The sequence below is a fragment of the Augochlora pura genome, chromosome 7 (genome assembly GCF_028453695.1).
Source record: "Augochlora pura isolate Apur16 chromosome 7, APUR_v2.2.1, whole genome shotgun sequence".
In the NCBI taxonomy this organism is placed as follows: Eukaryota; Metazoa; Arthropoda; class Insecta; order Hymenoptera; family Halictidae; genus Augochlora; species Augochlora pura.
The window spans coordinates 29949452-29964440 of record NC_135778.1 but is presented as its reverse complement, the minus strand read 5'-3'; the positions used below and the strand labels follow the sequence as shown (position 1 = coordinate 29964440).

The window sequence follows — 14989 nt, the reverse complement described above, 5'->3', positions numbered from 1 at the left end:
TACATGTGTCAAATTGTTTTGTTAATATTTTACTAACAATGTATGATTACCAATACTTTGTTAATGAACAAAAATCAATTATAATAATCAAGGAACATTGTGTCTTTTGAAATTATTTATTACTCATTGTCGCGTCGCGAGCGGTCTATTCAGTTAAGTTTATGACGGCGCCCAGGTAGATTTTTATAACACACGTAGAAACTTTCGGGCCCTCGACAACCGCTACCAGGCCATAAGCAGGATTACGGCCAGCGATAGCGACGCTAAAGACAATGAAGTAAAGTAGGTACGCTTCTCATCGATTACGCCTTCCTATGTAAATGGCGTGGGTGGTGTCAGACTTCATTGGCTTCTTAAATAATGTTAAGACCAAAGAATATTAGAAAGATGGCCAAAGAAGAAGGGACGGCAAAAATCTGGGAATTCTCAGATTTCATTGTGTTTAGCGTCGCTGTTGCTGGCCGTACCTCTGCTCATGGCCACATCTGGTAGCGGTTGTCGAGGGCCCGAAAGTTTCGATGCGTGTTATAAAAATCTACCTGCTCGCGACGCGACACTCATTAATGGGGTCTTAAGGAATAGTTCGATAATGAATATTGTCGATTACGTTCGAACAATGGACGTAAATAATACGTTTGAAAAGCGCTTTGCCATTATTGAATATTAGGTTCTTGCATGTGAAGTGGCGACTTTGTAAATCAATTGGACGATTTAGTATTGTATTTACTTTTGGGGTGTATTGACACGATTTGTACTGAAACTAAGACATTCGAAATTGAAGAATTGGCTTCTGCATAGTTTCGTGCTACAAGATGGTGCCATTGTGTTTATATGTATACTCCCTTTTATTATCTGCGGTAGTCGGGCAACTAGTGCGAGGGGGAATGTAATCACAAAGGTGCCTTCTTGTCGCGTAAAGATTGTACATTCATGTAAATAGAAGAATTTTCAAATAGAAAAAATTCTTTTAAATAGAAAATTTTAATTTTTGTTTTACTAACTGGTCTAGTGAATTTTCTATTTCGCAAAATATTTTCTACTCAAATCGATATTTTCGAAATCTTTATATTTAGGTATAGAAAGGTAAGTGTCGCATAGTGTACAACCAGTTTTGCCTAAACAGGGCACATCATTATTATAGCTCGCGATCTTGGCCAATTATGGTAGCGTGTAGAATGAATTCTAAAAATTCGAGTGAAAGTGAATTTAAAAATAAGCTAATCTTCTATCATTTTTCAACAAGTTTATTAATTATTAAATATAGAACACTTCCCAAGCGAATATTTTGTTTGTATTTATAACTGCGTAACTAAATTAGATTCCATATACCGTAGTTATAAATAACAAACATATATACTAAATGGAACGACATTTATTAGAAAATGGAAGTTCTTTTTGTTCTATATTTAATAATTAATAACCTTGTATACAGTGACAGAGTAAAAAGTAACTAAATAAATATATACATATAATTCAACTATTTCTATTTTTATAAAAATGAATAAACCCAGTTTATGTTTAAATAAACATTTCATCAGTTTTTGAATTTACAGAGATCAGTAAAATCATTATTGAACAAGTTTCAGTATAAATGTTGTCATAAACGAACTCATTATTTCTAATTCGAAATCTTCAAGAACTTTAAAAATATTGTAAGTTAGTGGGCGCCATTTTTAGTGCAACAATCTGATAAACTAATATTTGCAAATATTTCTCGGCTTCTAATCTGTACCGCTCATTGTACTATACCGTGTAATTCGAGTTTGCTAATGTAATAGTATATTGTATTCGGTGATAGTCGAACTTTCATTCTGGTTATTTTTCCTTATATACTTGTATGCAGTGCCATACACACCCAGGGAGTACCTTCTTCATTGTTTTTATAAATGTGTTATTGTATTTTATGTTGCTTCATTATATTTCTAGTGCAACAATGAGTAATTCACTATTTCTACGAAAATTTTTATTTACAATTAATCTCGGACAATGTAGATTTATTTTGTCGGAGAGGATGGTCGTTTCTCAAAAACTCCCTTTTATTGGTTTCTCCTTTATGATTAAAAGTTTAATCAAAATCTCTGTCCCTTATCCATTCTTGCAAATATTATATTTTATTATAATCGTACATTAAAATGTGTTGCGTTTTAAACAATTCTAATCTTATACATTTTAATATTGTGTTTCCACTATGTGACACCAATATTTATTAGAAATAAATGTATTCAAATGAATATTTTATTTGATCTTATTCCATCGAAATTGGAAGCTGTACTGCAATTTTTTAACGAAATGACCATCATTTTTGCACGTAGTAAACGTTTAGCTCCTTTTTTGTGAGAAAACATTGAATCACTCAGTGATGTGAACACGTAATATTTTAATTCGACCATGTTTTTTCTTTCAATGTAATATTATTCTTATTATCGTACACTGTTAATTCGAAATCTATCACACAGGAAATGTATTAATGTTTTAGGTTACAACTTATAACTTGAGTCATGCGAAATATTATGAGAATTCTGCCTGTCCTAAGCTATACCTCGATTAGGCACTTGGCAATTGCCGTGAGAATGTTCATGGATCTGCTCTTATGGTAATTGTTTTATCCGTCGCAGAAAGTGACAGTAATTACCAACAATTTTGAATATTTTAATCAAATATTTCAGATAATAATACTAATATTTTAATATTCGTAATATTTTAATATCCGTAATATTTTAATGTTCACAGTATCCTAATATTCATAATATTTTAATATTTATGATATTTTAATATTTTTAATATTTCAAATATTGCAATATTTCAGTATATGAAGGCAGGAAAAATACATTTCACTATTACAGTATAATAGTTTCAATATTACCATATTTAAATAAAATGGTATCACAATATTTTCGATAATATAATATTTGGTATAGTCAGTGAGACGTCCTATCGCGTGAGGACTATACTTCTGCTACTATACCTCGTATTTTAGATTTATATAATTTACACTTTGAATTAAAGTACATAATGAGTCAACTAAATTATTTTAATTCAAGTAAATAATGTGTCAATGAAATTGATTAAATAGAAGTAAATAATGAATCAATAAAATTGATTAAATATAAGTAAATAATGGGTCAATGAAATTGATTAGAAAATAAGTCCGTAGAAAAGTTTTTCAAATAGAAAATATGTTCTTACCATTACCAATTTTTCTAATAATATTCTATTGTTTATGTCAAAGTTATATTCTAATAATATTCGATTATTTATTATGATATTACTCGTAGATGATCAGTGCCATAAATGAGATCCATGAGCCTTTGCGGATAAATAAGAATGCGTGTTTGTGCCATCGTTAAAAACTAGATCGAAATTGTAAATCTACGCGAAAATTATAACTGTATATTCACCATAATTATTATAATGTGTTAACTCGACCTGTCGGTATATGTCAGAAAGAACTATAAATATTTAAAAACTGTTTTTAACAAAGGTTATATAGAAAGACATTCTTTTAGTATTTCCAGTTCATTTTTGACATACTTCAGCAAGTAAAGTTGATCCGAACACGCTATAGATATGTGTATATGTATATGTACACTGCCGGGCAAAAGTACGCGACCAGGATCCAAAGTTAACAAATAAAAATCGTACCATTTTATAATAATTAAACTGCCGATAATTATGCATTTATAACAAACCTCGATAACTTTGAAATATTTTCCGCAACTTCTTCCTCTCTCTTACTTCTGTATGATTAAATTACTGAAATAAAATAAAATTTTCCACGAAGGAATAGTTTTTATGGAATTTTGTAGTCTAGTGATCACACAACAAACTTTGCAATTAGTGTGTTGCTGTAAGTTACACGTTATAAACGAATCATCATTAGACTACAGGATTTCATGCAAAAAATTAGAAGAAGAAAATCGAAATAGACATTCAGAAATAAATGTTTTCTTTCTTGCAAATACAGAGAAAAACACTAAATTATTATGAAAATAAAATTTCTATTCCTTTTATACGAACCCAAAAAAATGCATTTCAATTTTTATTTTAGAAAATGCTATAAAATTATTATTAAATTTAATTAAGGTTCAAATAAAATGTTTGAGAAAAAGGAAAGAAATTTTACTCCGAATTTTAGAAACTAGAAATATTTTAAACAAAATGTTATTTTCTGAAAATGAATACTGATTTCAAAATGAAAGAAAGAACGGTATTGAATTTTAATGAATTTTCAAACTGATCAACGTCTCAACATTTCCAAGTTGCATAAATGCATAAAAATGCACAGTCTAATTATTGTACATCCTACGTATAAATGCGTTCCATTTTAAGGAAACGACGTTTTGCTTGTTCGTTAATGGCGGCCTGGTCCCATTGGCGTAGCTTCAAGCGCATGATAGGAACGCGAAGATCTTCGGGAAACAAAGAATACCTGCGAAACCGACCAAACGAGTGGTAAATGAGTCATAACAAATGACGCTAATGCGAGAAAAATGGATTACAGTGAGAAAGCGAGAAAACGATATCCAAGATTCTAGTTAGAAATTCAAAATTTAATTATTATATACATATATATATTTTGAGAATCTACTAAGCTAGAAGTGTCTGAACGCGTAGATAGAGGACAATATTAATGATCGTGTCATACTTTAATCTAATTGAAAGTAACAAAATATACAAGTACACACACCAGAGAACACAACATACACGTACACCACTCTATGTGAATTAGTGCATATTTTTAATAAATGGATCATGAAAGAAAGCTCTATTTATTGTGCAACCATTATTTCAATCCTAGCCCAACTACATAAAAAAATGTCAAAAATTCGATGAGTTTCCGAAATAAACAATATTGCTACTTTGTTGTTACTACGTTGCAGGAATTTTAAAAATATTAAAAACCAATGTATACGAGGTGATGTCTGAGGTGATTCGAAGTAACTTTTTCTTTCATAAAGATCTTTAACAAAGACGCGGAGAACATTTTTGTACGGAACAATATTACTGGAAATCGCCTCAGAAATAACTTTCTAGGTGTAATAGCAGGTTTGGAACGCTCTCATGATTATAATGACGAAGGATTAGTAACACTTTACTGACGTTGTTTATTGGTAATTAATTGGTGACTAATTATTATAGGTGTTGCGTCGCGAGCGACCCATGTAATTAAGTTATGACGAACCCCAGGTAGATTCTTCATAATACCGCGTCGAAGCTTTCGGGCCTTCGACAACCGATACCAGATGTGGCCACGAGCAGGGGTACGGCCAGCGACAGCTACGCTAAATACAATGAAAAGCGGAGAATTCCCAGATTTCTGCTGTCCCCTCTTCTTGGCCATCTCTCTAATATTCATTGGTTTTAAGATAATTTAAGTAGCCAATGAAATACCAACTCCACCCACTCCATTTACATACGAAGGCGTAATCGGAGGATGAGAAGCGTACCTACTTCACTTTCCACTTTGCACTCGGTAACTTCTCATCTAGTCCGACAAACGACATTTTGTACATAGTGTTATAGTTTGTGATAAGTTGTTCGTCCTTTTATTATTAAACCTTGTTTAAATACGGCACCTTGTTCCATCTCGGTTCACCCTCAAATCTATCCTCAACATATTAATTTATCGCGAGGTAGGCGCGTTATTCAATCGTCGTCAAATACGATCGACGCTGTAACGCACCGCGCAACAATAGGTAATTGACAGCAAATTTAATAATAATCTGTGTCAATGTATCAGTGATTTAAAATTTTTTAGAATGATGACTTTGACAAGTAATTTTATGATCGCTAAAATTGGATTTGTTATGTAATTACCAATGGGTTATGTCAATGCAGTGCATTCATAGCTATGTCATCCATTATTGCTTTATTTAATTGACATTGTTTTCAGAAGTTTCAAGAGTACACTTATCATAGTACTTACCAAAAGTTGATCATTTTTCAGCGAACATAATAATATAAATTATACTACTACGACTACGAAAAAATAAGATAAAGAAATTTCCTTCACATGATTGGACAAATAATTGATTTAATTTAACAAATGATGCTAGGTATATGTATTATGAATTAAGACATAAATTGATACTTTCATGTTTTTTGCAAAATATGTAATAGAAAGATGAATTGTAATAATTAAATCATTAATTTACTATATCCTTTACTTTCAATCTATAATAGTAATAACAAAATATAATAATATCATTATTATAATGATAGTATTAATAAAATGTATTACAAATATATTATTATAACAATAATATTATTGCAATAATAGTAATATGTTAGCAATACAATTTTATAGTATAAATCATAATGATCAAGTAACTACAAAATTTAAGAAAAATGTTAATAATCTGATTCTGGTAAATAAAGGCTAAGTAAAAATACAATAATTTAAATAAATATAATTTGATTCCCGATTAAAAAACGCGTTTAACCAAAACAAAACGATATAAATGCAAACAGTATTGCGTAAATATTCATAGTGATTGGACGCATGCTTCTACTAAAATTGGACATTAACAACAAATTTGTACAATATCACATTAGTTCATTTTATTGTAGCTGTATGCATATACTCGAATATGCATCAATATCTAGGTAATACATTATCGTTTACGTCTAATTAATGCGCACTGCCTCAGCTACATGTACAATGCATTATAAAAAAAAATGGTTGCTAATCATGATAATGATGTCTATGTCACTGTACCTAAGCCTACGCCATTTACATTGCTACAGTTCGATCAGCCATTATTCCGCTAAATATTTTTCATTACGCCAGCGAACAGCTCTAGAGATCTCAAACAATGCCAACAAAATGTTTGTCGAATTTCAAAATTGTTCGAACAAAACATTGTAAACAAACTATTTTAATAAAAGTTTTCCTTTCATTTCGAAACATTTCGATCAAATGTTTTCGATTTCCTCTTGTAATTATCCTATAAAACGTTCGCATAAATTTTCCGACTAAACTATAACACGCAAACGTAAAACCAACAATTAACAATTTACCTTCATTAATTACAACAATTTCTTCTACAATTCCTAACAATTTATTCTACGAAATTAATCTTACATTTTCGAAACACCTTATGCACGAGCACTTTATTAATTTGCATTGCAATACAAAATTCAGCGATATTACATCTTCAGCATCGAGAACGCTCATTAATTGGCATGATTCACCATACTACTACACGCAGTGTCGTGGCAGCCGAATGATTATGCCAGATTTCACGCCGAAAATGCGAGGATAGCTCACGTGACGCGGTGGCCGTTGTTGATTCGCACCGTGCAGTGGCGTAGCGAACATAACTTATGTTCTTGTACGGTTGCCGTGTCACGTGACCTATCCCCACTCCTTCGACTTGAAATCCGGCTTAATCATCTGCGTACCATGCGCAGTGTACACATATCGAACGTCGCCGTATACATTGGTGCGACAGTAACAATTTGACAACGCTATTACAGTTTACCATAAACGTGTCAATGATTTAGTTTATTATACAACATATATGCACACAGTTTATTACAACATTGGCTTCCTCTAATATAACGTTTTCCTATAACAAGGTCGTCCAGTGCTGCACTCCTCGGTGTCACGATTCGACAGTTAGGCATCGCTGTCATACTCCATGACAGCTACAACGACGATCTGGTCTGTTTAACGAATTTACAACAATTATCGTACTGGTACGTTTCACAGATAACTTCGCGATATGTGTAGCCTGTTTCTAAATCAGTCCGCGCGTTGTTTATCTACCACTTCTTGACAAATTCTTGATATATTGTTGACATAATCATTGGCGATACAACTGTCGATAAACAAGGGTCTAGCTTGATCACCTTGGATATCTCGCTTATACTTGATAATAGAACAGAAAAGCTTGCAGTTTACTCAAGGTCACATTGTCGAGCCTCCAAGGTCATTGATGTATTTCTTAATGAAACATATTTTCATTTCATTCTGAGGAATATATCGTTTCATGGTCGAGGTGGGAATGAATCCGACAATCCATGTCGTGACCTGACCTTCGAATATCCTTGAGTACCAAAAGTAAATGGATTCTCCTCAACCTTGATGAAGTATACGTTCGAGCTTCAGAAAAAGCTTCTGATTGCCATAACATTCGGCCTTTTGAATATAATAACATGTTTCTTTGTTCAATAATAATAATGTGTTCTGGCATTTGTTTATATTCTTAAAGATAAGTGAAATTTTCGAGGAAAGAAACCTGATGCATACTCACAGTCACAATAAATGTCCACTCCGTTCCTATGTTGGATGTACGAAGGATACGAAGAACGTGGACAGCTGTTATGACTTATATTACAGGGATATTACAGGTTTTCTTTTTCAATAAAAGAGGTTAGAACAAATTTTTCTCGAGGGATGACAATTTGAAATTTGAAAATTTCTTTTCGGAAAGCTTTCTTTGAGGAAATTAGGCCTTCATCGTTCGGAAACAATTTTGCCAGTCACCTAAAACTGTCATCTTAGCAACTTTCACAGATTTGACAATTCTTGGAAGAATAAACATAAAACTGACGATATAATGTGCAATGGAATTATTATCATTTTACTGTAAATGTTTCTGCGAACACTTAAATCGAACCAATTTCTATAATTTTATAAAAGCAGGTAGAATGAACAAATCTTTTATTTCTCAAGATAATTGATGTAGCTGCAAGTAATTATTAAATAAAAAAAATAAACAGAATTTATTTACAAAAAAATAATCATATCTTCACTGATTAGATTTTATTTAAGAAATGTTTTCGAAATTTTGCAGCTATTAGTAATACATAAGCAATCCAGTCTCAACCGGTAAATCAGAAAACTGCTAAATTCGTAGATGTCAAAATTGATCTTTCTTCCTAGCTTACGTATAGATTTTCTTCTAATAAAAATTATAATTTATTGTTGTAATGCGAATAGACCCTGACTGTTACGATTGACACCATTAATTCGCTAAATACAGAAATCTTTCGCTATTTTCAGCTCTGATATTGTACATGTTTACTCTAGCTGTAGATACGTAGTATATATATATATATTTATTATATTTGTTATTGCATTCGTGACAAAATTATATTATATTCGGTTATTTTATTGGAGGGTTGTCGGAATTCAGATTGTCGAGCGAGAGCACGTATATTGACTAGAGCTTTGACCGCAACGGAACGATTGTTTAACGTGAAATAATGTATCAAGTACATCATCGTGTTTTTGTTTATTATATAAACGTTCAGGAAAAATAGATGCTTTTATCGTTTTGATACGTCGTGGCTAGACTGCGGATTATTATGGAGACTTTTGGTACTGTTAATGTTCCCCATTAATATTCACAACGTTGCGCATTAATATTCGCAACGTTGCACATCAATCTTAAATTATGTGCACTGTAATCTTTAATATTAAATATATACTTCGATATTAAATTTGCATATTGAATATGTGCTTTAATGTAAAATTTGCATATTAAATATACATCTCGATATTAAATTGACATATTGAATATGCACTTTAATGTGATAGCTGCATATTAAGTGTGCATTTCATTGTTATATTTGTGTGTGAAATTTACATATTAAGTTGTTCACTTCAATATTACGTTTGCATACGAAGTTTGCACTTCATTGCTGCATTGGCGTAAGAAAACTATACTCCATCGATATATTCCTGTATTTCCTATGAACCTCGATATTAAATTTGCGAATTTAATGTATATTTTAATTTGTAACGTTAAATTCGTAGATTTAATATACACTTCAATCGATAATTATTGCGCTACAATATCCAGTATCAAATATGCATATTGAATATGCACATCTATGTTCAACATTAAATATGCACATCATATATGCATATGAAGAATATACTTTGTGTTCAACATTGAATATGCACATCATATATGCATATTAGAAATGCACTTCTATGTTCAATATTAAATATGCACATTAATTATGCACTTTCACGTTCAATATCAAATATGCATATGATATATGCACTTTTGCTTACCAATATAATATATGCATATCAAATATGTACTTCTATGTTCAACATCAATTGTGCATATGAAGTATGCACCTCTATGTTCAACATTAAATGTGCATATGAAGTATACACCTCTATGTTCAACATTAAATGTGCACATGAAATATGTAATTTTTTCCGCCAACGTTAAATATGCATATTGTACACCGATCTTTGAATATGAAATGTGCAGTTCAACATACATATTCAACATTAAAGTTCACTGAATTAACGTCTATATTACATCTCAGTTTTAACGTGACAGCATAAAAATCCGCAATCTAGTTGCGGATGACACACATTTGCAACTGACAGTGCAATTTCTTTTCTCGGAGACAATTTTTAATTAGTGCATAGAATTCCACTCTGAGGAAATAATCGCCAAGAACGTTAATTTTTATTTAACACAACAGTAAATCTAACACAATGTTTAATTAAGAGCGTTACTAGTATTTTTACTTTAATAATGGTCGCAATAACAATGTTATTATTATTATTATTATTACTATTATTATTATTATTATTAACACCCCGCGTATTTTGCTGAAGATTTTTCTGCTTCCCTGCCCCCAAAAAAATTATTATTATTATTATTATTATTATTATTATTATTATTATTATTATTATTATTATTATTATTATTATTATTATACACCCACCCCACGTATCTTGCTGAAGATTTTTCCGCTTCCCTGTCCAAAAAAAAGATTATTATTATCATTATTATAGTAATATTAATTATTCGTTTTATACTTAAAAATCGCAATGGCTAGATTGCGAACTTTACGTATTTATCATAAAAATATGAACAGATGAAACTCGAGACAGTAAAAGCAATTAAACAATTATTGCGTTCAACTTACTATAATATTACATTGAAAGAATAATAAACTTTTGATTTTGGAATTGACGCAGGAAACGTTGAATAACCTGCGTAAAACTCCGCAATCTGCTGATGAGAAATAATTCTTGAAGAGAATGAATATATTTCGTTACAAAGAAAAAGGTGCATTGGTGTTGTTATTGTTGATGGTCAATTGCAAATATGCTTATCTAGATTACATGTGTAAACACGTCCATTGACTCTTCCGTGAGTCGTTTTCATAAAGTCATCCTAAAATTCGTCACTCATACACCGTGAATTGTTCATTCGGATAAATGTCCATCTGTATACGTCATACAAAAAACTGTATATAAAATAGAGTATCTTACGTAAATGATGTCGAAGAAACTATTGTTCGCGTTTAACAATAAAGCCACCGTCGTTTTTCAAACAACCGATTGAAAAATTTTCATTTCACGATCTTTCAAATTGTAAAAATATATCTACTGCAAATTATTTAATACCTGTTCAGAATAAAATTTGTCGGGTAAGTAGATGTTACGATAAATCTTGTCATTTTCACAAGATGTATATGCGGTTAAATATTGTTAATATGAAACATCCGATTGAAAATGTTTTTCAAAGTAAATAAAGTTTGTTTCTTTTTAATGAACTGTGTAATTATAGGCGAGTATGAGGAAATTAAAATTTTTTAAGAACATGGAAGAAAAACCGACAGTTTAATGTCAAATACAATGATTAAATATGTACTTGAAACGTCAATATTAATGTAAAATTATTAAATACGGTCTTCAATATTAAATTCGCAAATTTGCTAATTATATATAATACGTATTCGTTGATATTAAACTGACATATATATATATATATATATGCTTTTTAATATTTGTTAATATTGAATCTGCATATTAAGTATGATTGAAAAGCATATTTAATATTCAATATTAATACGAATTACCGTTCTTTAATGGATCCTTAATTAAAGACAATTCTAGTTGAGCACACTATTGCATATTTTTAGAAATAAAAATTTTAAAGCTTCTATTGATATTATTTGGGAATATGTGCGATTGATATTAATATGTGGTTTATAAGTAGTTTATTTAATACACTAATGTGAGATTATATATATTTCTTACTAAACGCAATAAGCTTCAACGATCTACACATCGACAATCGATAGCAACGCGCAAACGGTAGACAGCACAGCGGTACGACCATGTGCGAATGAAGCGCGATATTTAAACCTTTCTAACACGCTTCCTACGGTGAAAAGTGATACCAAGAGTACGACATTGTGGGAATGAATAATAAATCTTTTCCTTCATTGAATTTGTTCGCTTCTATGTTCGGTGTGATAACTGGTATGTACAATAAAAATATACAGCACATTAATTAGTGCGAAGTGAAAAATACAGGTGAGGTGTCGAGTTGTTCGAAAAAAAACCAAATACTTAACCTCGTTTACTTCCCGATGGATACCTCTGTTTTTCTTCAATTTGACTATTGTATAGAGAACAAAGTCGTACGAAATGACATCAAGAAATTTGCCGAAAATCTCGGGAACCTGTTCGAACAATATAAAAAGGTATGTATTGAGAACTATAAATACCAAAAATCTTATGAAAATGCTGTGAAAAAAGTTCCATTTCAAGTATTTGAATGTAAAAGTGATAATAGCAACGTTGCATTACGAACATCACCCAAGAATTCGACAACATACAATTTGGACACCAGATTGGGTTTAAATGAAACACCTCCAGCTGATGATAAGTTTGTTCAAAACCAAATAATAAATGAAAATTTATTACTTAGTCCAGTACTTGTGAAGGGGTCTAGATTTAAGAAAAAGAGATTTACACCTAGCCATTCCACTTTGCATGACACTAATGAGATTGATACACCTAGTCTACTTCGAGAAGATGTTACCATTTTGGCTAATAGTTTTGATGAAAATCTTTCTACATTTGTAGAAACTAAAGAAAATCAGTGTTCAATTATTTTGAATAATAAAGATGAAGTTGAATGTAGACCACTGTCTAGATTGCCAAAAAGAATGGGACCCCGCAAACCATATAATGTCGGAACCACATTATTGAATAGTGGAAAGAATTTGAAACAATCGAGGCTTCCGTTCGTTCCATCTGAAGAAAGCAAAATGACTATAAACAAGAAGAAACATAAGAAATTAACTACACTGATACAACCTGAATTTCTTACATCAAGAAAAAATCTACAGAAAAACATAGAAGTTTCTCGTTCCAATGAAGTAGTAGATAAAGAAATAATTAAAGATAAATTGCAAAAATATGAAAATGCTGTGAAAAAAGTTCCATTTCAAGTGTTTGAATGTAAAAGTGATAATAGCAACGTTGTATTACAAACATCACCCGAGAATTCAACAACATACAATTGGGACACCAGATTGGGTTTAAATGAAACACCTCTAGCTGATGATAAATTTGTTCAAAATCAAATAGTAAATGAAAAGTTATTATGTAGTCCAGTACTTGTGAAGGGGTCTAGATTTAAGAAAAAGAGATTTACACCTGGCCATTCCACTTTGCATGACACTAATGAGATTGATACACCTAGTCTACTTCGAGAAGATATTACCATTTTGGCTAATAGTTTTGATGAAAATCTTTCTACATTTGTAGAAACTAAAGAAAATCAGTGTTCAACTATTTTGAATAATAAAGATGAAGTTGAATGTAGACCACTGTCTAGATTGCCAAAAAGAATGGGACTCCGCAAACCATATAATGTCGGAACCACATTATTGAATAGTGGAAAGAATTTGAAACAATCGAGGCTTCCGTTCGTTTCATCTGAAGAAAGCAAAATACAATATACAGACATTATGAGAAGAAAATTTAATTCATTTATTGATACTAGAATTACTAACCCCAGTCAATGTTCAAATGGACATACATCTATTCCAAATGAACTATATTCAGTGAACCAATTAAAATCATTTAATACCTCACAGAACAAGAGCGTCAAAAACAATAATGAAATTATACCATCTCCGTCGTTTAGTGTTCACATGAATGTGAACACTAAACGTATCGCTAACAATGTACCAACAGAAGAAGCTGAGAAAATTTATACAAAACGTACGGTAAACAAATCAGAAGAAGAAACTGAAAACATTGATAATAATAATAAAAGTCAAACACAAGAAAGAAAATCGTCAAAATTGGTTGAAGAAACCATCAGTCTCGCGTCTAGTGATGAAACATTTTATCTCTTGGGTGAAATACTTCAAGGGAAATTAACTTCTGAAGTTGTTTGCACGAAAATTAGTAACAATAATATATCAGAAAATGTGTCTCATAAGAGCTCTGATGTGCCATATGAGGAAGAGGACATAGTTAATTGTAAAACAAGAAACGTTGCAGAAAGTGGCTGGTATCAGTTGTTGGAAATGTAAACAGTATTATGGTAGCCTTGGACTCTCTGAGTTAGAAATAAAATCTAAGTAAAAGCAATGTTCTCACCATAGGATTGTTAAAATGAAACCAGACTCTCCTAAAGACCTTTGGAATCCTCTGTTTGCTGACGTGTATTTGTCCGATATCTAAACTGGCTGAAAATATATTGGAATGCATTATATAGTACAAACAGTGCCATATCATCGATAATATTTAATTATAAATAGTATTTTTATAACCTTTTCTTTTTATGATTTGTGTCATTAATATAACGATATAATGCAAACAGGGCTATATCATAAATAATATTTAATTATAAACAGTGTTTTTGTAACCCTTTCTTTTTATGATTTGTGTCATTAATCTGTGCTAGGTAAAGTACATATTTACATATTATAGATTTATGAAAGGTTTTCATAAATGTGTAAGTTCTAAGGAAAAAAATAAATTCAATATTAATATAAATTAGCGTTCTTTAATGCATCCTTAATTAAAGGCAATTGTAATAGTTGAGTAGACTATTGCACATTTTTAGAAATAAAGATGTTACCCTTCTGCACAAACGCTCGACTAAGCTATTGTTAGCATGATTGTTATCTGTGCGTTACTATGATTATCTATTCTGTGAAACAAATACGATAATCATTCGTGTTCGTTAATATT

The 14989-nt window shown here is 31.0% G+C and overlaps 2 protein-coding genes across 2 annotated transcripts in view; both read left to right on the top strand.

Annotated features, from left to right (window-relative positions):
- Flo2 (flotillin-2) overlaps positions 1 to 14989 on the top strand; it is a 38868-nt gene that overhangs the window by 15295 nt on the left and 8584 nt on the right. The window lies entirely within an intron of this gene.
- Positions 12178 to 14325, top strand: LOC144471979 (uncharacterized). Its single transcript, XM_078184607.1, has one exon. The coding sequence runs from the start codon at positions 12364 to 12366 to the stop codon at positions 14323 to 14325; it is 1962 nt and encodes a 653-aa protein (XP_078040733.1). The 5' UTR covers positions 12178 to 12363.

What these genes read in the sequence shown, in the direction of transcription:
- LOC144471979 (XM_078184607.1), top strand. Translation starts at nt 12,364, where the DNA reads ATGGATACCTCTGTTTTTCTTCAATTTGACTATTGTATAGAGAACAAA.